At 42.9% G+C, this 24,837-nt stretch overlaps 1 protein-coding gene across 4 annotated transcripts; it reads left to right on the top strand.

Annotated features, from left to right (window-relative positions):
* The first annotated feature begins 3,047 nt into the window (after positions 1-3,047).
* On the top strand, positions 3,048-22,756 carry LOC104315368 (inter-alpha-trypsin inhibitor heavy chain 4). 4 transcript variants are annotated; one of them, XM_069812438.1, is made up of 23 exons: positions 3,048-3,190; positions 5,670-5,830; positions 6,274-6,378; positions 7,066-7,228; positions 7,329-7,439; positions 7,525-7,653; positions 8,515-8,631; positions 9,214-9,382; positions 10,358-10,474; positions 12,006-12,187; positions 13,072-13,254; positions 13,825-13,964; positions 14,577-14,731; positions 15,185-15,217; positions 15,525-15,581; positions 16,657-16,689; positions 17,326-17,379; positions 17,706-17,744; positions 18,235-18,348; positions 19,016-19,190; positions 20,670-20,824; positions 21,715-21,817; positions 22,359-22,756. In XM_069812438.1, the coding sequence occupies exons 1-23, from the start codon at positions 3,116-3,118 to the stop codon at positions 22,432-22,434; spliced, it is 2,646 nt and encodes an 881-aa protein (XP_069668539.1). In that variant the 5' UTR covers positions 3,048-3,115; the 3' UTR covers positions 22,435-22,756. The 4 variants fall into 4 exon arrangements, with proteins under 4 accessions (XP_069668539.1, XP_069668541.1, XP_069668540.1 ...); XM_069812440.1 differs by lacking the exon at positions 15,525-15,581; XM_069812439.1 differs by lacking the exon at positions 17,326-17,379.
* Positions 22,757-24,837: the final 2,081 nt, after the last annotated feature.

The raw sequence follows: 24,837 nt of genomic DNA, 5'->3' as shown, positions 1-24,837 counted from the left end.
TTCGTCTTTTAAGAGGGACCTCATCTGAAAAATATGCATTGGAGGTAAAAGTGTATCCCTGGGACAAAGTTGCTCCCCATTTGTGACAGCAAGGTCTGTACTCTCCTGTATGAACTGCAGGAATCCTGCCTGTCCCCAGCCTTGCTGCTGTGCTGGAAAAGTTACTGGCTGCTGCTGCAGGACAGAAGATAATTCTAGGTGAGAGGAACAAATATAAAGCTGCCTGGAGAAATTTTTTCATCTTTTTCTTCATTCTTGCAAACCTGGTAAGTCCAATCGTGGAAAATGTGGGGTTTTTCCTTTTATTCCTCATTTTTATAATGAGAAATAGTAACAGAAGTGTCTGAACAAAGCCCCAGGGTTTGAGATTTTTAGGTCATTTTGCACTCGAAAGTATCTTCTGTTGTGATGGTGGATTTAGATCCTTCCTCCATTTATGTTCATTCCCCAGAGTGAGAAGCACGGGGTGCTGCAGGATTGGTGCCCCGTGCACCAGCAGCAATGGGCACGGGCCATCAGCGGGGATGGCTGTCGGCGGCAGTTTGTACAGAAACAGGGCGAGGTGCTCGAGTCTGAGGACAAGGCTGAGCATGACATTTTCCTGTAGCTGCTTCAAGAAGCCACAAAGGGATGTGAGAGGGATTTCGCAGCTTCCCCGGGTGCTCGATGGCTCTGTGCACCCAGGAACGGGACAGAGCCAACCATGCAGCCTAAATCTGTGCAGTTAAAGCAGCTCTTTAACGTCCGTGTGATTTTACATGTGGGTATTAGAAAACCTGTGACAGATCCACTTAATTAAAGCTACAGCTTTTGCTCTTGGGGATCTTAGGCCACTAAGTGTATAATCCTATGTATTTTAAGGGATTAACGTATTAGATGAGTTGTAGAAGTTAATCAAATGTATAGCAGGTTTAATTTTTCTCTGTTAAAATATATGTATTTACATGTCCTGCTGTAAACAATACAATATTTGCAAGTAGTATGAACAGTCTACCTGGAAGAAGCGAAGTTTATTTTTAAAAATAAGTTACTTAAAGCACAAGCTTTGTAACACCAGGCTGTGCTCAACAGACTCTTTATGGTGAATTTGTAAATGTCTGTTGAAGTAATAAATTACTGAGCCCTGCATTAGCATCTCCTCGCAAAGCCAGGGCCACTGGAAGCATGTTCTCTACCTGGACACTTTGTCTGTAAAATAGCAATGAAGCAAACAGCGATGCATGTATTTCCACAGCATCTTTGTCTTAGTTTAGGACGATTAATAGCATCACCTACCATGGAGTTAATAAGGGGAAAAATGCTGTCAAAAAGCAATACGAAAAAGTGTTGGACAGACTGCGGGTTTATTTGAGAAAGGGCTGTCTGCTATCCTGGAGCTGCCAGCACAAAGCAGACAGACAGGGAAATCATGGTGGCGAGGGCAGGATTCAGCCTTTACTCGCGCAGGGCTGAGGGAAGAGGGGGTCTTCCCAGACCGCAGCTCTCCACAGTGCTGGCTGGTTGCACGTTATCATACCTGTATACGTATGTTCATACAAATACATACAGGACCTGGGGGCTGACACGACAGCTGCGTACACCTAAAAGATCCTCTGAACTCTGGCCCCGGGGGGAATGTTATTTTTTTCTGTCCTGTTGATATTTTTAAGATTTCAAACATTTTATTTTCTTGCACTGGGAATGAATGAACAAATGAAGCCCTCTGAAAGCTTTCCAATAAACCAAACAAGCCCTGGAAAGGCACCCCGGACATGGGGCGCAGCGATGGCTCACGACAGTTTGCTCCCCAACCCGCGTTTCTCACCTTGATTTCCCTAGACGTAGAGCTCAAGAAATGAGCTTTTGAAATGGGTTCTGCCCAGGGTCTTTTTACCCCAATGCCTAAAAACCCAATTCTTTCCCCACAAGGTGTTTAAAATGCTTTGTAGAAGAGGCAGATGTTCCAACTTCTCAGATGGAGAAATATCTTTTAAATAGTCATGCCAGCTAGCTGTCTTGCGTTAGGAGGCTACCTAAACACCACATGAGTGAGCACGTATTTTAGGAATTATGTTAGTATAATACTGTCCATAATTATCTGTGAAAAAAACTATGGACTTGTAAGAGAATTTATTTTTCCAGGGCTAAAAACCAACCCTTGACCAACAAAAACTTCACAAGAACTGCTCAAAGTCCCTGTTGGATGAAGATTTTATGATAAAATAATAGGAGGTGAAAAGAGTCATCCCACTCAGTTTCCAGGTAAATTCAGGTGCAGAGCTCTCCCAGCACTAAGGTTTTGCGCAAACAGCCCTGCCGAGTGTGTGGGTTAAAGGCAGCTTTGCAGAATCCCCGGCTGGATACGTTGCAGCTGTGTGAGGGCCGGACAAGGCCAGATGTGCTCCAGTGCACGGTGGTTGTTCCGCTGGTTTTTGGATGGTTTGTGTCTTCTTCATACAATTACATACATATATGTACAGGCACTGGCTTAGCACCTCTCTCCCCAGGGAGTCCAAGCAGGGTCCGATTACTCTGTTTTTACCATTTAGCAAAAGACAAGCCACAATTGGCTTTGCTGTCTGACAGATGAGGATTATGGCTTGTCAGAGGAAGCAAAAAGGGATGTTCCAAGAGGCCGACTCTGCACTTCTCATGGGCCAGTTGGGCAGGGAGGCACAAAGTTTGAAGAAGTCACCAGCTGTAAAATCTCATATGGATGTTGCACGTCTTGGCAATCTCCAAATCTCTGAAGTGCTTGAGGTAACGTTAAGGATGTGCCCTTTCAAATTATTACTGTTGGGTATGGTAGAGATTCAGGTGTCCAAAAATGCAGCTCGTTGCACAGACCTGTTCATCTGCCTGTGGGATTTCATGTGCCACAGTGAGATCTAAGTTTAAAAGGAAAACTTAAAGATTTCTTAACTTTATGCTTTATGAAACACTACAATTTTAATGTTTAACAGCAAAGATCTGTTGGAAAAATAAACTTAACCGAGTCCAAGTTTTACCTATGTTTAACATGTAAATATTAAGTTTCTGGGTCTCTTCAAAGTCTACATAATATCCCCATGTACAAGTTACTCATTAACTGATTAAGATAAACTGAGTTTTCATTTGAAAATCTGGTCTTTCCAAAATGGAGGAGAGAACGTTGCTCGCTTTGGTGGTCTTTTCCTCACTCGTAGTATTAGCAGAAACTATTGCTCAAAAGGTATTTGCTCTATTTTTTATTTTTTTAACAATACCTTATTTGCTCAATTGGTGATCCAGTGGTATTGTGGTAGCCAGCCAGGTAACACAGGTAACTCCTCTAGTAACCACCACCCGTGGAGCCTCGGGTGTACTGTGTTGCGATTTCAGAGCTTTGGGTCCTTTTAAGGCCTCTTTGGTTCCTTGTGCTGTTATAGTGTAAATGTGGCAGGAGAGCATTTGCAGATGTGTCTGATCACACTCTTCCCTAGGGATGTAAAATATTAAATTTGAGGGTTCAGTGGGTGTCCCTCGGCCATCAGACGAGGTTTGGATCTAATGGCACTGTGTCAGTGCCATTAGAAGACCACCAAATGAGGGCCGTTGCAGTGCCAGGTGATTTCTGAGAGGCATTTAATAATTTATATGGAATGGAAAAGAGGGGAGTAGACAGTTATTTGTAGTGTCTGGAGGAGTAAAGTGTGTTTTGTAACGTCTCAGGGTAAGTGAGACTGGTCTTATTTTAAAAATATCAATATTAGAGAAATGGAGGAAGCCTTATGTTTGAAGTTTTTTATTTCTATTGTGCCTATTCAGAAAAGTGTGAAATGCAACCAAAATGCAGGCAGGTTTCTGGGAGGCAGGTTTCTGGTGGCTGCTTTCGGGCAGCCGAGGGCTCTGCAAGAAGCTGTGGATGTGGTGTATGGGCCCGCAGTGCCTTGGGGAGCTGCCACAGGTCGCTCCCCACTGCTTTCGGGCACACACCGGGGGCTGCTCCTTCTCCTGCCTCCTTCAATAAGGGCACAGCGATGCCCCTCGCCATGCTGCACCCCGCCGTGTGCTTGCTTGTGCCGGTCACAGCCTAAAATGCTGCTGGGACTAGGCAAGCGCAGGGAATTCGGGTCCCTGTCCCCTCGTCCCCGCGGCATCCCTTCGGCACGTGGCGGCGGGGTGGATTTTGCACAGGGTAAGTTTTGCACGGGGCGAGCTCCCCCTGTGCCAGAAGGATGCTCCATGGGCGGCAATGGCCACCACGTGCCTGCGCTGCCCCAATGAGCCACGACTGGAGTCTCAGGGCTCCTCAGTCAGGGCAAATGTCCCTTCTGAACGTGCCGCGGGCAGGTTTGAGCATGGCAGGGCAGGAAACGTGAGCAGAGGTGCTTGGGAATATTCGGAAAGCCTTTGGGAAGAGATAGTCCTGGGAGAGACAGCCCCAGCCTGGGCAGGGAGGGCTCTAGCTGGGGGTGGGCAGCAGGGAGGTACAGGCAGGGAGAGGCAACTAAACAGTCAGGATCGGGAAATTGTTCTCTTGATGAATATTTTTGGGGTTTTATCCCACTGTCCTGGATTGTCAGTAGACATCAGGAGATGGAGCACACTCCGGCAATATATAATGAAAAAAGAAACAGCCATCCATTACTCACACGGCGTTGGCCGTGGTGCCTCGTGCCCTGATGCCTGAGCACAAAGCTGTGGTCACAGCTTTGTACTCAATGGCCATGTTTAGCTTGATTAAACTTTTGAATTTTGGCCAGTGCCCTAACTAAGAAGAGGCCAGTGGATGCTATTAATTGATGAGCAAAGTACAGGAGACAAATTATCAAAATAACTAAAGATCAATTAACCATTCAAAAGATTCACGAGGCTGGAAAAGTAAAAATAGAAATGCGATGATCTGCTGTGATGCTGAGTTTTTTTATTTTAATAAACTATTGGACTATTGTGAGGCTGCTGATGTCCAGATCAACCCTTCTTATTGTCACTGCTGAAATACACGTAGAGCCTTTAAAATAGACATTCCCAAATGCAAAAGGAGGGTGTTTGCAGAAGCAGGTTCTCCAGGCAGTTCCCAGTCCAGCCGCCCTGTGGGGTGTTCCCGGGCAGCTCCAGGACGGTGTCCTCCTCCCTCGAGTGGGGGCCCTGGAAGCACCAGACCAGGAGAAACACAAGTGCTCAAAGGGCATTTCTGCTTGTGCAACCAGCGAGGGGTTGGAGGCCCATGCGGGGTTTCAAACCTGCTAAACATCGTATGTGACACGAGGCACCGAGCTGAAAAAAACATGCAGCAAAGTCAACAGCTGGGAGAGCAAATAAATAGTCATGCAAAAAGCCAGCAGGTCTCTTTCCATGGATGGAGCACTTTAAAGAGGCATCTGATTTTTCTGAGGTTAATCTTAGGTGATGTATTGGGGTGATGGAGCAGCTGCTTCAGAGTACCCCAAGGAGAGAAGACCACAGAAGAAGGCTTGACAGAAGTCTTCGGTGGAATGACAACATGCAGATATAGCTGCAGATTTTGCGTGGGGCTGTGACTGTAGCTGCAGAGATGTGAATAAGCAGATGGTCAGTCTGGTCGTGAACAATTCCCTGTCCACAGTTCCGGCCAGACCTTCTAATAGTTCATTCCTTCATCAAACTTTTCCGATGACGTCACCCGCGTAAGGACTGCTTAGGAACAAAATGTGAGTGTTTCTGTTTTAGCCTGTTTATTTTTTTCCCAGCATGCTATTGAAATCTACAGCCTCCGTGTGGACTGCAAGGTCACATCGCGATTCGCTCACACCGTCATCACCAGCAAAATTGTCAACCGAGCTAATGAGTCCAGAGAGGCGACCTTTGAAGTGGAGTTACCCAAGACAGCCTTCATCACCAACTTCTCCATGTAGGACCAGTCCTTACCCGTGGTGTGAAGGAGGCAGCTCTGGGGTCTGGGGGGGGCAGGGTTCCTCTTTCTTCTCAGGAGGTGCTGAGCAAAAAGCACAGAATGCTGAGCTCTGGAGGGTCCTGCAAAATGCTCAGTGGGCTGAAGCAGTAGGCAGCCAAATAGAAAGAAGGTGGCCAAGGCGAGGCTGCCTGCTGCACAGGGTGGGTGACAAATGGGCTCGGTGGTGGTGGTTCTCCTGCTCCAGCTTCCCCGAGACCCCGCAAGGAGGAGGGCTGTGGTGTGGTGGTAGTTCCTGGCATCCTCCTGGACGGGGAGGGATGTGGGAGCCAAACAGCATCCCCCGCTCACGTCCCAAGGGCCACAAAGTGCAGCCTTCCTCTTGTTTCTTTCCCCAGCGCTTTCCTTCTAGTATTAATTAATTTTTATGGAAACCATAACAGGTCCATCGATGGTAAAGTATACCCAGGAATAATAAAGGAGAAAGCTTCTGCTCAAAAGGAATATGACACTGCGGTCTTGCGCGGGCAGAGCACCGGCCTCGTCAAGTATGTTGCCATTCTGAGTAAGGCTGCTCCAATGCTCTTCCTCGGCTTCTGGTTTGGCTGGGGGTGGGTTAAAGCCTGGAGCCAGTCACCTCTCAGTGGGGATAAATGTGAAAAGCAGCCTTGGATTCTTGTTGGGAGGGACGGGGGTGTGTGTATATATATATATATATATTTTCACATATATATATATATATATATATATGATTTATATCTGGTCCTGCAATGGGCTTGTGGGAGGCATCACCGCTTAGTGTTGCCCTGGGACTTGCCGTCATGCTGGAGCAGCTTGCCGGGCTGGGACGATGCTCAGATGTTGAGTTTGCTTCCCCGCAAGTGCAGAGGACCATGGCACTTGAGCAGATGTCACGCTTTCGGGGTATATTTAATCTGTGCTTCCCATGTATTCAGTCCCAGTTCTGCTTGGTCCCAGTCTGAGGCATGCAGAGGTTTCTGCTCCATTTCTCAGCTTGCATATGCAGCACCCGAGGCACACTAATGTAACATATGTGATGTATATAATACTGCCCACAATGTAAAAAATCTTTACGATGAGTAAGATTTACTGCTACTCTTTTTTTATTTATTCCATGCAGCCCCTTGGCTATTATTTAGCACGCTTCATACACTTTGGCCACCACAAGCAAACCTTCCCCCCAGGAGGTAAAGCTCTGTTCTCCCCCCCCACAGAATCACAGGCAGAAAACTGGAGCAGTTTCACGTGTCTGTCAGCATTGCAGCCGCCAGCAAAGTCACTTTTGAGCTGACGTACGAGGAGCTGTTGAAGCGGCAGCTGGGGAAGTTCGAGCTGCTGATCAAGGTCCGGCCAAAGCAGCTTGTTAAGCACTTCCAGGTAAGGTGTCCCGGCGAGGGCTGGGCGGGAGCAGCACGGTGGTTTTGGGGCACGGCTGTGTTCCCTCCGACACGCTGATGCTGACTTCTTCTCCACTTAGATTGATGTGCACATCTTCGAGCCCCAAGGCATACGCTTCTTGGAGACAGACAGCACGTTCATGACAAATGAGTTAACTGAGGCGCTCACGAAAGTGCAGAACGAAACCAAGGTAAAGCAGCAGCCGCCAGATGTTACTGCCGGTGGCAGCTTTTAAGTGATGTTGCTTTAAATATTCTCTTCTGATTGCTTTGCAGGCTCATATTTTATTTAAGCCAACTGTAGATCAACAGAAGATAAATCCTGAACTCGATGAAACCCTCCTCAATGGTGATTTTGTTGTGCGTTATGATGTTAAGAGAGGTGCCACTGCAGGTGATATACAGGTAAAAAAGAAATAGAAATAAAAATGCTTTCAGATCATAGATACATCTGAATGTGAAGTGCCATCAGCAAAAAGGCAACATTTACTTTGAAACACCAAGAGTGACATTTTCATTAATTCAGGAACTGATGGCAATGTTCAGTAAGTCCCCAGTGGCACTGGACACATTGCAAGAATGGATCATCCATGAAAAATAATCAATCTTTCAAATTTTGTTCCAATACCAAATCTATATTACCACTGTATAGATGTCTCAGTATTTTCTTTTTTTTATTAGTATTTTGGCTGATCTAAGGTGTATTTGTGGCTTCTTGTAAATGAAATTTAGAGGAACATGACTTATATAACTATTAAAATGACTGCTTGGTTTTCTTTTATTTTTTGTGACAACTGAAGCATAAATAAAGAGAGCAGGAACTTAAAAATATTTATGGACCAGTGTGTATCATAGGGAATGAAGTACATTATTTTCCATACCATTTCACCAGTGAAGTATACATAGATGTGCTATAAGATGGCAGGCACAGTCAATGAGCAGAGACGTGCTCATAGGTGATGATAAAGAGGTAATGTAATATACAGTGATAATACAGATATATCATCCATATGGCACCGAGGTGTATAATATATATATTATATATGGGTATTATATATATATGCTGTTCTTTTGTAATTTGCCCTCTACAGATAGTCTCACTTCCAGCTAGGAAATATATTTAATAGTTCTTTGATTCGAGCTTATCTAGAAGAACAGAATGCTGAGCATGCACGTCCCTTCTTGCTATGCCAGAATGTTAAGATGCAATATTTATTTATTTATTTAGATGTAATTTTATACATGATTTCACATTCTGTATTTCAGATCGTCAATGGGTATTTTGTGCATTATTTTGCACCCCACGAAATGCCAGTGTTTCCCAAAAATGTCATCTTCCTTATAGATCGAAGTGGCTCCATGGCAGGCAGAAAAATTGAACAGGTAACTTACCTCAGAGTACTGACCTCTGCTTGCATCAGTCACACACCTCAGCCTTTTGAGGAAGTGACTGTAAATTTCACTTTTGAAGCACACACTGGTTTTGTATACAGAAAAATTTTCAGACATATAGAAATGCTTGAAAATACGTATGCATAGATTTAAGCTATCAAAGAGCAACACTTTTCTGACATGGCTATTCTCACGGGTATCAAACATTAAGGCAGAGAGCACTTTTTCTGTCTCTATCTTTGCAGAATATTTCGCTTCTGATTTTTTTTCTTTAATGAAGTTTAAAGAATTAATTTGTCTCTTTTACCTTTATTGACGACTGTGTATGTAGCTTTGCTGGAGAGCAGGCAAGCCCACTACAGCCCTCATAGGTGGTTTTTTGTGTCTGTAAGTTAAGTGAATCGGCCATTTCTGATGGTCTCAACCTGAAAAGTACCATTAGGGCTAAATAAGGGCATTGGGCTGCATCTTGAATAGTGCTGTAGAGAAACCCCCTTATTACACTGCCATTCCTATCCCAGTTCTGGCAGAGAAATAGAAATATTCAAAGTCATTGTTTTCTCCTTGGAACAGACGAGGGCTGCCCTGTTGAAGATTTTGCAAGACCTCCGCCCAGAAGATCATTTCAGCTTTATCACCTTTAACAGCAGAGTGGCGGAGTGGAGGAGTTCTTTGTTGCAAGCCACTGCAGAGAACATGGCGAATGCTGCAGGATTCGTGCAAACTCTTTCTGCTAGTGGAGGTACAAAGCATCACCTACATGCTTATAACCACAAACACGCACCCAATATAATATATTGCTCAGAAAAAATTTGGTTTTGTTAGTCTCATACTGCCACAGAACTACCATCAGTGCTCACAAAGCAAGTAGGTTTTTAATACTTATGAGTGATGAGTGGGATAGAAAGGCTGGTTATGGGAGTGGATGGATTGGTGACTACATTTTGATATGGCTACATAGAGAGATGGTTACGTCACATCTATGAACCTTACAAGCCACAAAGTTTTGTTTCAGATTTTTATAACAGAGGTGGCTGGAAGATTTCACGATAGTACATTTTTTCTACAGAAAAATGGCAATTCACTCAACATTTGACAGTAATTTTCTGATTTTTTATTTAGTATCAAGGGCCCCCTTGTAAAATAAAATGCACCCAAAGTTATGCTCCTGTGTTAGCTGCACTACAGAAACAAAATGGTCAAAATAGGCATGAAGCATTTCAATTGCTGCATCACTCAGTCCGCTTTGTTTTATTATTTCATTTTAAGTATATCTAAAAGGCTGTATCTCCTGTCAATGTTATGGTGTTAGTATTAATGTAGGTTTTATCATCCCAGGTGCTAACACCGGTAAAGCCCACCTGTGCCCAGCTCTTTTCTTTGACTTCTCAAATAAGGCTAGGAGACATTTCTTAAATGTAGGTTAACAGATGACAGTGTGTTTATTTAAGCACTTTTTAATGGCTCTAAACGTGTTTGTATTAGCCATGACACATGTGTGGAAAACGCTCCCAAAAGAATACTCTAGCATTGCCACTGCAACATAATACACCGTAATTAAACCCAGTAGGCTAAACCCCTAAATCCTCAACTCTCTGAAAGATTACTTCCTGCAGAAAACTTTAAACAACTCTGCAGGGCCTCTGCAGATGAAGTGCACCAATTTCTTCAGATTATTATCCTTTTTAGGTGAGTGATGCCTGCTTTCTCATTATAGGCACAGATATCAATCGCGCCCTGCTGACTGCCGTGAGCGTGCTGGATAAAGCTAAGAGGCTGCCAAAAAGCAGCGTCTCCATGATTATTTTGCTGACAGACGGCCAGCCCACTTCTGGTGAGTAAATACTAGACTCAGTTGTCTCTCTCCTTGATTTTTTTTATCATTTACACTTGCATCCTAGATGTTGATAGACATAGTCTGTGTTTCAAGAGCTTTGGTATAAGCAGGCTGGGCTATCACTGGATCTGCGTCGGAAGAGAGGATGATTATGAAAGGGCTCCGTCTGGCAAGGGCTGTAAGAAGTGATGGCAGAGCCTGCCTGCCCATGACTACACATCCTTTAGCTGGGAACTGTTTTGCTAAATACCATTGGCTTCCCAGTTTATAAACTCGAGGGGATTGTTGGAGATACTCCAGGCACAGCTGAAACATGAATGTAAAACACTTAGAGCTGAAACATGGTCATTTTGCATATATTACATACGGTTCCGTTTGAGAGGTATTGCTTCATTTCATCACCCACCTTGCCCCATACGTGAGATATTTTCAAGGTGCCTCTTGTTTTGTATTCTTTTCCATGTCTAGCTCTTAACTAGTGGTCAGCTGTGATAGCACAAACCAGAGGGTCAAGATAGAAATATTGGGTTAAATAAGCAGTAACTCTCATTGCAATGGCACAAACATCACTTGTTCTGAACAGGAGTTTGTCTAAGTTTTGTGTGGCACCAGCATCTCCCCAAGGCCAGCAATATTAATTCAGCTGTAAGCCCTCTAATGAGATTAGTCTGCCTTTCAGATCCTGTGATCCATGCCGCTTTGGGGTTGGTTTATTTGTTTGGGTTTTTTAATAAATTCAGCTCACGGTGCTGCCTGCTCAGCGCAGCCACAGTGAGTCTCAAATATCCCCGAGCACACTGCGCATCCACAAGTTGGCTAGAAATCAGGCCAGGGTGGAGTGCCAGGCAAATACATGCAGCGTAACTGCATACACTGCCTTCCTTGGCAAAGCAGGCTGAAAGGGAAAAATCTGAGCTGCCCCAGGATATTGCTACAGGCAGTGACAGTTCCTGCCTGGAAATGCTGATAGAGAAGCTCTCCATACAGGACCATCAGCAGCTCTTCAAATGGGGTAAGATGATGGTATGAAAATCTTTTCCCTTAGTCAAGCAAAAGGGCTGGGAGAGAAGCATGGCTGAGTTAATTTGCAGTTTGTCTCAATTACACCATTAACCAACCCATTCTTCTCTGAATTCGCACACATAATTTTTATGGATGGTACTTGTCTTCCCAAAGCTTGATTGAGTGTTTCCATCCCTGGCGCTGTTAACTTGTAGTGTGTGACCTTTTTGTCCTAAAAACCTCCTCTGCCCCCATAATCCTGTAAAATATTTTGCACTTAGCCATAATGACACGAGTAGAAGTTAGTAAAAGTCCTTATGGGGGACAATCAGGTTCTGGAACTCCATATGCAGAGTGGTGCTTTCATCTCCAATTCAATTAATGGAATTTTGTCCCATATATTTTTAATATTTTATTCTGAATTATTTTTAAAAGACTTTAGGCAGAATTTCTGTTAAACCTGCTGCTGTCTTTTTGTACTTTAAAAAAGCAAACAAACAAGGGTATGTTTTTGTTTCAATTACAGGTGAGAGTCATGTGGAAGTAATTCAAGAAAACATTCAGAAAGCAGTCAATGGGAAATATGCTCTTTTCTGCCTTGGCTTTGGGTTTGATGTCAGTTATAAGTTCCTGGAGAAAATGGCCCTAAGCAACGGGGGAATAGCACGTCGTATATACGAAAACGCTGATGCAGCCTTGCAGCTCCAGGTCAGGACTGAGGAATATGCCAGAAAAGCCATCCATCAGCTACATCTTATGTCTAGTCCTAGCAGCAAACCCACAGATTTTCTGAGATAAAGAGTTGATTTTGAGTTTATCTGTTAAATTTGGGGAGGAAGGCAGGCAATTCTGGGGTGTCTAGGGGTTTGTACTCTAACCACGACTCAAAGTCCTCTTCAAATCAGCTGCATTTGGACAAACCTGGAAACTCACACATTTCTGTTCCTCTGCAAAAAGACCAATTGTCCAGGGGAGGTGATGGTGGAAAAACTTCTGTTCTTGGGTTCGATTTCAAACTGCTTGAAGTACCACCATTGGAAGCTGTTTGCTATGGTTTCCCTAAAAATCGGGTATTCTGAGACACCTACAGGCAAACCGGCTCTGAAATACCACCAGCCTGGTCTTTCCTGTCCATCTGGAGAGGGGTTATAACTTTGGGGACATTCTCTTTTTTGGGGAAGCCACTTCTATCTGTTTTGGCCGGATGTGCAGAGACTGGATTTGCTTAATGTCAGCCCCAGTCCAGAAAGAGAAAGATTAATCCTCAGGATTAGTCAAGTTTAAAAAATCAGATGTGAAAAGTGGCTAAAGCAAAACACCTGGGTAAGATGGTGATAATGGGGATGCTGCTTGGGTACTTGAAATACCATGGGAAATACAGTTTACATGTCACTGCCAGCCTGGCTGGAGAAGGTGGGCTGAACCTTGGGAAGAAACTTTTTTTTTTCCCCTGGATTTGCAGCAGTCTTACCCTGCTGAAGAAAAAGCTTTGCTCCCTTCTTTGCACGGTGGTTTTAGACATTCAACATATTGCTTTGCATAATTTTGCAGTCACTTGTGTGTGCTCTCTCTCCTTCTCTGTTTCTCTTTAGGGCTTTTATCAAGAGGTGGCTACCCCAATATTAAGGAAAATTGAAATGCAGTATCCAGAAAATGCCGTTGAGGGATTAACCAAGAACAATTTCAAGCTGTTTTTTGAAGGATCTGAAATTATAGTGTCTGGAAAAATTAGCAATGAGCTTGATCTTTTGCCAGTAGAAATTAAAGCTCAGTCAGTAAGTGTTTAGTTTACTAACTGTGAAAAATGTATCTCCCTTCTGTCTTTTATGGTGCAATAGGAGCTTTCAAGAAGTCTTTTGTGCGCAATATATGTTCTCTACATTTGGGCATTCAGCTGTTTTCCCATTTTAGGAAAATATTTGAGAATTCAAACAATTCTGCCCCCTGAATTTGCTAATAAAGAAAAACCTTGAAGTATATCCACAAATAAGCAAAAAGAAATTTCAATCCTTTCAAACCCATAATTTTTTTGGCCTTTCAAGCATTTTAAGGGAACTGGTTTGTATTTTTAGAATGAGGAAGGAAATCTGAATTATTAATCTCAAAAACATTGAAGTAGAACAATTTCATTACCTCCTTTTTTCAACATTGTTTCAAGTCCAGAAACATATGTCCAAAATACTTGTTTCTTTGGTAGTTTGGAGTTGCATCTTCCAATGGGAAAGGGCAAAACTGAAAGACAAAAAGGGCTTTTGGTACTGAAAGATGTTCTTTCAAGTTTAATAACGTGACTATAAAAGAAGTCTAGAACTCTTCTTTTGATGTTCAGTTTTCTCCCACTTCAGCATGCTAGTGACCTGACTCTTAAAGAAGAAGCAAATGTCAAAGAGAAGGCGCAAGTATTTCAAAATCAAAGTTACATCTTTGGAAATTTCATAGAGAGACTGTGGGCTTACTTAACCATTCAACAGCTTCTGGAAAAATCGTAAGCTATTTTAATGTTTCATATTACAAATTTTTAACTTCTTGAAACACAGATTCCTTATTCACAAATTATATGATTGGAAAACACAAAGAAACAGAAATATTTCTGCACGTAGTACCAAAAATATAGTATACTGGAAGAATACTACGTTACTGTATGAGGAACATGAGGTGCTTTCAGTTTATGATGGCTCTGCATCATTAGATGTATATATATTTATTTACACATATGAAAAGATAATATAAAATATTCTTCATGACAGTACTATGAAATAGATTTTAATTGCATAGATTGTGTTGAGCTGTTGTTACACATCCAGAAATATTGTCTGTGGATAAGTGAATGGCAATAACTAGTAAAGAAAACAATAAGTATGGCCATAAGACACTTCACAGATCATGTATCTGCTATTTTTATGTATTTGAACCATACATAGGCTGTAGTGCTGCAAATAATTAAGCATCTCCATAATTTCAAGCACGAGAACAGCTGAGTTGTCCCAATAAGACTACTCACCCTTCAATAATAAAAAAAATCTGTTAAGACACAGCTAATATGAAAAAGAATCATAGTCTCTATGTATTATTTCTTCATTATTAACACAGACTTTAGTATTTCAGCACAAGAAGAGGACCAGAAAACCCTGGAGGCGCAAGCCTTAGAGCTGTCTCTGCGGTACAGCTTCGTTACACCCCTCACTTCCATGGTGGTCACCAAACCTGCCGGCCAGCAGCAGACAGAGCTGGCAAACAAACCCACCGAAGCTGGTAAATGGGGCATCGAACAGCCCCCCTGAAATACGCTGTTGTTATTGATGATTTGCTATTGACCTCCAGTATAGCTTCCTTTCAAAAAAAAAAAACAACATACAGGGGTTTTTTAAAAGGTGAAGTGGTGAAATGGGCACTACTATTGAAATGGAAAATAATTTGTTTAAATATTAACTAAAAGTAATTTAACAGTTGTTACTCAGCATTCCTGGCACTGCAAAGAGCTTCTGCACTTTTCTCTGTACATTAAAGTGGAAAAACGAATGCAGGGGAGGAAAGCATGCCATTGCTAGGAGTCTCACACGTGCTCTATCTACCTACCCTTTAACACAAAAAAACCTCATCACCTGAACCCCAACACCCACTTGTCCCAGTTTTCTGATTTGCACATGGGTAAAGTCATTTAGTGTTGACTCTATGACACTAATTTGTCCCTTTTCCTTGTGTTAGATAATGAGAAGCCCAGCAGTTTTCCAGTAGGAGGTAAGTGTTTTCTTCTTTTCCAGTGGCGTATTTCCATAATATTCTCTAATGAAAAAAAAAAAAAAAGAGCTCGTGGTGGTTGTTCTATAGAGCAAAGTATCTGAGATTTGGAAAAATAGGTGAAGCAAAACATAAGCGATGACTGCCAAGGTCTGTGCAGTGTTTGGGGTGATAACATGGTCAAAGGGAGAAAATCTTCCATTCAGAAAGTCTCAAAGGCCAAAATTGTCTTTACTCACGAGGAAAAACAGTTCTTCAAGTGAACGGTGTTAATGATGTTTTCTGCTTCTTCCTACCATGTGTGAAGCATCTGTCAAAAAATTAAGTTCAAGATATTTTGGAATTACTTCTGAGGATGATTTAGGTATTTTTTTTCCCTCTTTCTGGAAATAATAGATTTGTTTGAATATTAATTTTAAACTTCCAGCATTATTAATCTGATAATCGCCACTGTGCTAATACATCATAATAGCAATGCTTTTATAGGTGAAGAGCCCTGGTTTTGCTCTAGTTCTCTCACAGAAATGTATTGAGGGAATTATAATGCTGCCCCGTGCTCTGAAGGTAAGCTGTTCCAAAGTGGTGCTGGGGAGTTTAATAGCAGAAAACTCCCTGACCAGAAGCACGGTCCAGCAACTGTCCTGCCCTGCTCCCTTTGGCACCAAGAGGAGAAGAGTTTGGGGCCACCTCTGCAGCATGACCTGTTTCTGTAGCGGGTACCAAGCCCTACATGGGTGTGATGGTTGGGCAGCACGGCTGCTCGAGGGCACAGGGACGTCCCCGCTGGATCTGGCGGTGGTGCCCACCAGAGCATCGCTGAGCACTGCCGTTCTCTGTCGTGACAGACCAGCACGGCTGGAGCGGCCGGGGAGGAGAAGGGGCAAGCAGGATTGCTGGGCTACTGGGACCAAGGGAGGTTTTGATGTGCTCTTTTGGGTGGTGTTGCAATTTCTCGTGTTGAGCTCATCTGATTTTTAACCGCCAGTAGAGCTCTTGTCCGGGGCTGCGGCGCTCCAGAGGGACCACGTCGTGAGCCTGTGCTGGTGCTGTAGCTCCGCGTGGAGCCGGTCCCTTTGCAGATCCCCCTGCATCGGGGACGGGCGACTCTGCTGCACCGGCACCACTGCTCCCCCGCTCCCCATCCCTATGCGCAAGGCGGGTGAGGCCCCAGGCGTCTAGCAGACGACCAAATCCCTTTTTGCAAACCCCTTCCTCACAAAGTTCTTAGTAGTTTTTGTCCATTTCCACCCTTTGGCTGGAAATATTTTCCAGGGATCAGTGCTCGTGTTCTGTGGACTTCATTACTGCAGATGATAGTTTACTTTGGGAAAGGAAGACAGATGCAGCTGGAGAATTACAGTTTTGATGTTTGAAACACTCCTGTAAGGCACGTAAAACAATAATGAATAAAACACAGATACTCTCTTTTCTTTCTCCAGATGCTTACAGACTGAGGAGTGGATCACCTCCTGGTAAGTGCTCCTCCTTGTTTTTATTCAGAATGATTTTATAAAGTTCATTTCATATGTAGGTTCATAGCAACATTACTTTAATAAATACATTTTGATTGTGGATGCCCACTTGATACACAATTTAGTATATACAATTTAATATACACAATTTATTATATGTATTTCAGTCCACAGATATTTTACAATGACCTATAAACTTTTGAAAACAATCTTGGTCCTTTTTCAGAAATAAAAAAATATTATACCTCCTGAAAATAAATGTGAAATATCTGGAAAAGCATGTACTAGTAAGCTGAAGGAAATGGGTGTAAAAAAAATAATTTACCAGTCCTGGGGTCTGCTGTATGAAGCCAATGGGGGCACAGCTGTCTGCACGATGACAATGCCTGTCCTGCAAGGAGGACAGCCCAGGGCACTGCAGAGACAGAGCCTGGCATCGCTGAGAGCTCCCATAGCGGGGAGGAGAAAAGGTGCCGGCTCCTGCCTGCATAGGATCCGCACGTGTGCACTCGTGGCTGTATCCAAAAAAAGTCAGTGGGCAACGAGCAGGAGGGATTTCCTGTTTTAAAGGGCGGGGAGGGAGATGTAAGGCATGACACCAAACCAATGAAACATTGGAAATACCTTTTATTTCAGGTCGATGGCGCTCCGAGACCCAATCTGGCAGCAACAAGAAGCTGTCGTCAGTAGGTAGTTATTCACAGTTGTGTGCGAGAGGAGCTGGGGTGGGTGTGCTGGGTTCAATGCTGCGTAGCGGCTGTTGAAAACGCAGCTCTAAACCCTGCCGCAGCTCGGGCTGAGCATGCCCCAGTGGCAGGGTCGATCCTATGAGAAATAGGCACTGGACGTTACGCTTTTTTCCCCATTGGGACATCTTCTTTTAAGCAAAGCTCTCGGTAGAAGTCAGTGAAGATGTCTGCTAAAAAGGCTTCTGTCACAGTATTCTTCTTGGTTAATTAGCCGACTTAGAGAAAAAGGTTTCATTAAACTCTTCTTACTAATTTGAAGTATTTCAGTTGACAGGCTAAGAGACAAAACAAGAGCACAACCTCTTGGTGAGTAATACATATACTAGTGCCATTTTAATAATTAATATAACTGTAATGTACAGGTTTTCATACAGTAATGTTTTTTCTGACTGCATCAACTCTGTGAAAACTCTTTACCTCTTCTTGTGAACCTTGGCTGGTTCTTTCCACATAAGTGAAAAAATAACGCTGTACCCCATGAGAAAGCCTCTCTGTCTCAAAGATATAACCACCAACAGAAATGCAGTACAACAGATCTTCAGCCTCAGCTTTTTTAAGGGCTCATTGTCCTTAATGAACTCTAAAAATCTGTTGTCTTCATTCGTATCAAGATGCTGTGTCTGGGTGTGCTTTTCAGTAATTATTACTGTGTGGATTTTAATCATTCTATTCTATAAAAGCTATAACTAATTTTTTAGGTATAAATTCATTAAGTACTTTTGCTGTGCCTATCCAAAGGGCACAGGCTAGATTTTTTTTTTTTTTGCATGCTAACATTGTTCTTCTGGCTTTTCAGCCAATGAATATCCACAGCTTCTCTTGCAATTACCCAAACAAAATGAAATAATCTGTTTAAATACTGATGGAAAAGCACAGCCCTCTGTCCACCTGCTGTCAGATCCGGAGCAAGGTGAGTGAGCCAGATTACCCCTGATACCAAGGGCAAGGAGAGTCACTTTGGTCTATGAGAGCAGTTGGTGGCTTTGAGAATAACCTCCTTTCGTGAAGGGCCATATCATACCTGCTGCCTTGCAGTTGACTGGAAGGGCTGTAGTTAATTTTTCCGTTCTACTGGGCAATATTAACTTTCACTGCGCAACTGCTGAGGGCGCTTCTCACAGGTATGGTTGTGGGTCACCACCTTTTCCTCCTGGTGTCACAGCCATGGCCTTTAGGCTCTTTCCCTGCCCACCCCTGGGGGCATCTGAGGATGCAGAGACCTTAAACCCTATGGTCCCTGCATGCTAACAGAAAGATGCACGCTTTTAAAGCACTGCACTTTTTCTGTGGTCCTGTACTCAGAGGAGCCGTGGCCCCAAGCGCCGGCTGTCAGCTGTTCTGATTATGGAGCAGAGCCACCTTTGTGAGAGGAGGTGGCAATGTCGGGGTAGACAGACCCTGGTGACCCCCCTGCAGCCTTGGGGGCACGTGGATCTGAAAGCTGGGGTGCTGTGCCTCCCAAAACTAGATCTGAGACCCTCGAGTTTCTTTAGCAGCAAAGCTGAAGCAGTTTTATTAAGATCACTTGTACCTTATAAACACAGTCACTTGACAAATTTGTGTCAATGTTATTAAAGGACTCACTGTGACGGGGAAACTTGGGGACAGAATAAATCACTTTGTGCAGTTTGAAGTTATCTATGTGAATCCCCCCATGAGAATCCACGTGTCCACGGATGAGATTGTCCTCAGCCACGATACCAAGAGCACTCGGCTGCCATGGACGGAGTCAGCCACCTCCACTGTCCAGGGGTAAGGAACGTCAGCCCATCCCTTCCCAAGCTTGAAAATGTGAGTCTGATCTTTTTTCATCCAGGCCTCTGCTTTCACATTTACTTCAAGTAAGTGCTTCCAAATGTCCTTATCCAGTGAGTAACTCAAAGTGAGCAGAAGCAGGGTACCTTCACAATCCCCCATTTCAAATTCAGAGAACAAAAAAGGTTTGATTTTAATGCTCCATGCCTGTGTAAGAGAATCAAAACAACCATACCACCAGCCTGCCTTTCTGCTTCAACGTCAGAGGCAGAACATTTATCTTCCCAAGAAAAGGACCCGCTGCGGCACAGAGCAGCCCCCGTGCCACCGCCGTGCTGGCTGCCACCAGGCACTTCGTGTTCCTCCAGCCGCAGAGCGAGTCCTGCGAAGTGATGGCTTTGACGTTTACTGTCTTTTTATACATCAGTTGGCTCCACGCAGGCTGAAGTTTTGTTTCTCCTCACTTTTACCAATAACTCACATCTGGGCAGCTGACATTTTTTATGGGAAGCCATAAAGTGTTTGAATAGCTGTCTGTAACTAAATGCCCACTGTTGGAGAAAGGGTACTTTAAATGTAGACTTCATTTGTCAGACTAATTACAGCAGGATCCTTCACTACCACAAGAAAGAGCTGACTGTATCTAGTTCCACCAGCTTTTTTGCGTAGCTGGAATAAACCTCCAGGAGGATCTGCTGTTGGTCTGGGGCAGACAGGACACACAGCACTCCCTGCCTTGTAGGCAGTTCTAGACAATAACAGAAGTCCTAAACCAACTGCTTTCCATTATTTTTGTAATCTAAATGGAGCCAAGGCCATGGCTGGATTTATGCCCCTCTACAACGTGTCATCTGCCAAGCAGAATGATCCTTCTGTTTCAAACCAGCACCCGAGCCCTTGCAACCGCAGGACTTTGTACACCAGCGCATGCGAGTGTGTTTTTGTCTAACCTGATCTGCAAGGGAGACAAATGACAGTGGATGTCTGCGTTCTGCAAGCCCACCTGGGGTCAAAATAAAATTAATGGGTTAGAAGAAAGGCAGGGTGTAGAAAAAACTTGTGAAATAGCCAAGAAAAAAAAATTTGACTTGTTCATAAAGTAGATAGATTGAATTATTTTATCCAGTCTACCTTTTTTCTCATTAAAATGATGAGAAAATATTCTTTTTCTTTTCAATCCAAGCATTTCTTGTCATTATGGATAATAAGGTGTTTTCATCAGCAAAAAGTTCTTTTCTGTTAGTGCATTTGCATGTAGCCTGATATGGGAAAGATCTGTTGTGCAGCATAGAGAGAAAAGATATGCTACTTAATATTTTCTAGCTTAAAAATAACCAGCAGCAGATAATGAAAAATTAAATTGCAAAGACACAAGAGGTAAAAATTAAATTATTTTAATTAATGAATGTCAGCTAGTTAAATACATATTTTTTCTTCATATTCTTCTTGGAAATAACACCATAATTTACTTTCTAGGCTGAGAGTTTCAGTTGAAAAGGAAAGAAGCATTACAGCATCATTGTCTGATACAGTCACAGTAAAAATTTCCTTTGTAAAGTTTCCAGATGATTTCCTTGGGCTGTATTTCTTGAACACCGACTGTTTTTCTGACAAAGTCAATGGAGTTCTGGGTATGTAGCATTATGGATGTATGCAGCAAAGAAGGATGACCTTGTAACTAAGCTCCTGAAATAAGAATATAGTGGGATTTTTTTTCAGCTGCATCATAAGCACTTATTCAACTTTTACTTCCCTGGGTCCTGACAAGCTCTCATGAAAAGCAGTGGGCAGGCAAGGCAGCAGGAATGCTGTAATTCAGGGGTTCTAGAGCAACTTTACATTTCATTTATTCTTTTCAGACCTCTAACATCACCTTTTACTGCACAGCAATCCAGACCCTACTCTGCAAAGAGGGGAGGTCTTACCCTGGAAACGGAGCATAATGCTTTTCTGCTCACCCACTGGTGGTACAACCCTGCATAGACTATTAGGGGTTTAGAAAATGTTAAAATAAGGCTAAAATAATAGTTGGGCTTAACCTCAACAGTGCTGGGGAATGACATAATTTATGCAGCAAATTCATTTGATGTCAAATAATGGACTATAAATAATGGACATAAAATTATAAACAATCAGGGTTACAAAATGAAAGCCAGCTGGTCCTGAACATCTCAACTCCAAAAATCCTGATGGGACTAAAGTTGAAGTTTTTTCAAAAACTTTGCAAAAGGAGAGGCTGCATGTTCTAAAACCACACCAAAACAAAAGTGAAAACTCATCAGAGCAAGGTTGAATCTCTCTGTGGAGGAGTGTTAGGGATAACAGGAGGTCACAGCTGAAACATGGGAATTTTCTTAACTTACTAAGGGAGCTTCCAAACATGGTCTTTTTTTTTTTTTTTTTTGGTTTGCTTTCTGAGGCAGATGGCTGCTTTCCTAGTGTTATAGCTGCCATTTGGGTTAAATGAACAACAAACTCAGCTGTTTCTTATTTTTTAATAATTTGTGTATCTGTTGCTTAGGTCAATTTTATTCAAAAGCACATTTTGAGAATAATTCCTACATCAATCAGAGAGCTGATGAAAGACTCCTAAGTGTGTCTGGATCTGAGCACAAAGTTACCAGGTAACAGATATGGGGTAAGGGTGAGTGATGTACATGTTTTGAGATAAAAGAAATTAAACTAAGCGAGTTTGTCTGCAAGAATACACCTCTTTGGTGTAAATGATAGGAACTTGTGCTTGAATTTTTCCCTAACTGCCTGAATCTGTAGCTTGTGAAGTGATGCTACAGGGTTCAAGGCTCCTATTTCATATGGGGTGGGGGGTAAATCATACCCTGGGGCTAGAGTTTGCATAAAAACCACCAAAGAAAGTAAGGTTCTGCTGCCTCGTTTACACGGATAAGGGAGGGGTTCTCCTCAGTTGGATTTACCATCAGAAAAAATTTTTACACTTCAATTGCTTTTAGTAATTGTCTGTGACGTGGCAGTAATGCTGTGAGTGTGCAGCTTCTGCTCGCTGTCCCTGGCCGTCCCCGCCACCGCTGCCTCTGGCCATGCACAGTCCCTCGGACCATCGGTACCATCTGCAAACATGAGGTTGATTCTGGGCCTGCCCTGTCGTTATTTTATCACAATTTTTTTCTTATTTTGATTTTGTTTCAGGCAATTCAAGAAAGATTACAGGCTTGAGTCAACCAGTGATCCTGTTTCCTGCTGGTCAATAGATCTAACTCCCTAGAAAAGCGTATTCTGGGAAAGAAAACTATGCAAATGATGCTCTTCCAAATATTTTTGATACTTTCTCTCATCAAGAAAACCACACAGTTAAAGCCTTACCTGTTACTATATAGGAGTGTCACAAATCTTTTAACTCAAAATAATTACGCTTTCAAGATGAGAACGTGCTTGCTTGTTGTTATTTTAAAATGGTTTCTAATACTCACTGTGGTTATATTGTTGACGATTTATGTGAATGAACTAAATAAAACTGACATCAGCTCACAGTTTGATACGGACACACGGACTTTGGTTTCCAAATAAAAATTAGTGGCATCATCCAATCCAACAATGTGTCATGCAAACAGTAATAGATTTCTAAAATTTATGCTCTGTATCCAGTTATAAATGATGGTGTTCTTGAACTGCGTGTTTTGTAAAATGGGTATGAAGTTTAAAGCAGTATTAGTTTACCATTTCTCTCTTCTTATTTTATGGAGAAAAAAAAACCAGTCTTGCTGTATTAGCGTTCTTTTGGAGATCATTCTGTAACAATGTTCAAAGCTGATGAAATTAGCAATAGGACCAAGAGGGGGGATGGCAGCCCACGCTGGCTGCAGTCCCGTTCATTGTTGCAAAGTTTCTGAGGCTCTGTTTTAAAAACGCCTGCAAAACAGACATTGACTTGTTGCGAAACAGACCTCTGACTTGTTGCGAAAAACTGCATTTCCATCCTGAAATTTAGCAGCTTTTTTTGGCACTGTTTCATACAATGTTTTGCAAACATTGGAAGATGTTTTCCAAATAATGAACAACTCGAAACAACATGTGGTGCACAGAGGTAATGTTTCAGACGAAACGTACACACAGAAGCCCCTGCCTGTGGAATACAAGTTGTAGTTTTAGTCTTTGGGTTTTTTTCATAAATTTTAATTCCAAAATTATTTTGTGTTTTAGAATTTCAGTTCCTATGTATTTTTGAACCCCTAAATATCCCAGCATTGTGGAAGGTTTAACAAAACTTGCTTTCTATCCTGCCAAAAACTGGAAAAACCTTATTATTTTAAAGCAAGAGAAGCGATTTCTTGCCAAAGTCAGGAAAATAAAGCAAACTATGTAATTAGAAACCTATTTTTTAAAAGAACTGTGTAGACATGATGCCAAGCTGTATTTATGTGAATTGCTTGTACTTCCAAGATGCAGATTTGGCTGGACAAATTACGCGACAGACAATGTGGAATTTGGAAACTGGAAACACCAGATTGCTTGCTTTGCCACATCATAAACAGGCATACCAATTTGAAAAGCAGATTATTTCCATTATAAATGAACTTGGTATTTGAATTACATGCTGTTGATGCTGGGTTTTATGACTGGACTTAACGCACATTAAAAATTCCCTGCTTTCAGTTGTAGGGTGTCTGCGCATTGCCTCCTCCACCTGCCTGCTGACTGCAGGGATAGCAAATAGGACTGAGATCGGGGAGCAGTGAGACATGACTGGGGGGCATCTTTCAGCTGGTCCCCTCTGCTTTAAGCAAGGCTCAGGTGTGCACAGACCATTCCTGAGAGCCGTTCTTCTAACCCATCCACCAAAACCTGCAATGGCTGGGGCTCCCCAAATGCCACAGGCAGCCTGCTGCCCTGTCAATGCAACTCTCCCTTGCTGCAAAGAAGCAGATCCTGCTAAGCCTGACAGATGGGAAGAAAAGCAGCTGTCAGCCTTCATCACAGCAAATTTTTACAGAGTTGGGGTGTCGTCGTCCCCCACCTCCTTCTACAACTTCTTTGCAAAGCTGTTCCTATCCTCTGGACTGCATCTGGTTTGTCTACATGGCACTGAGGTGCTGTGCCCAGAGCTGCGGAGGGGACTGCGGCCGCCCCCAGCTGATGGAGCCTCTCGGGTCTCAACACGTGCTCAGCAGCTGAACCCCCAGGGATGTCTGTTTTTTCTGCAGCAGCCCCATGTTGCCAGTGTGCCTGGCTACTGAGACTCCCAAATCCTTTCTGCAGTGCTTCTTCCCCTCTGCACGTGTGCTTTCCGTTCTGTAAGTATGTTCCGTTCCACTTTTTTCCACTTAAATTGTGTCTTAATTTGTTGTTTAGTCATTTTCCTCCTGTCCTTTCCAAGCCCTGAAGTGAGTTCTGATGGGCTTCTGATTTCCTATGCTCCCTTCCCTTGCTCAAGAAGCTGACACTGTAATGAATATTTTGCATTCTGTAATTTCTAATTCTGATGCAGAATACAGAGTGTATCTCACACTCATCTTTTAACCAGCATTGTACCAGTTGGCAGTAGGAGTAAAACTTTTATCTAACTGTAAGCATCTGTCTGCTACTTTTCTCTCCCCTTACTGTCACCTTCAGCTACATTTGCAGTTATCTCCTATGTTGCAGGAATCTTGGAAGAACTACATACTAAAAA

This window comes from Haliaeetus albicilla, chromosome 24 (genome assembly GCF_947461875.1).
Source record: "Haliaeetus albicilla chromosome 24, bHalAlb1.1, whole genome shotgun sequence".
Taxonomy (NCBI): Eukaryota; Metazoa; Chordata; class Aves; order Accipitriformes; family Accipitridae; genus Haliaeetus; species Haliaeetus albicilla.
This window is presented reverse-complemented; position numbering and strand designations above follow the sequence as displayed.

What these genes read in the sequence shown, in the direction of transcription:
- LOC104315368 (XM_069812438.1), top strand. Translation starts at nt 3,116, where the DNA reads ATGGAGGAGAGAACGTTGCTCGCTTTGGTGGTCTTTTCCTCACTCGTA. An exon ending in CAGAAACTATTGCTCAAAAG is followed by an intron (nt 3,191 to 5,669) that starts GTATTTGCTCTA and finishes TTTTTTTCCCAG; the next exon opens with CATGCTATTGAAATCTACAG. An exon ending in CAAGAAGCTGTCGTCAGTAG is followed by an intron (nt 17,380 to 17,705) that starts GTAGTTATTCAC and finishes GAAGTATTTCAG; the next exon opens with TTGACAGGCTAAGAGACAAA.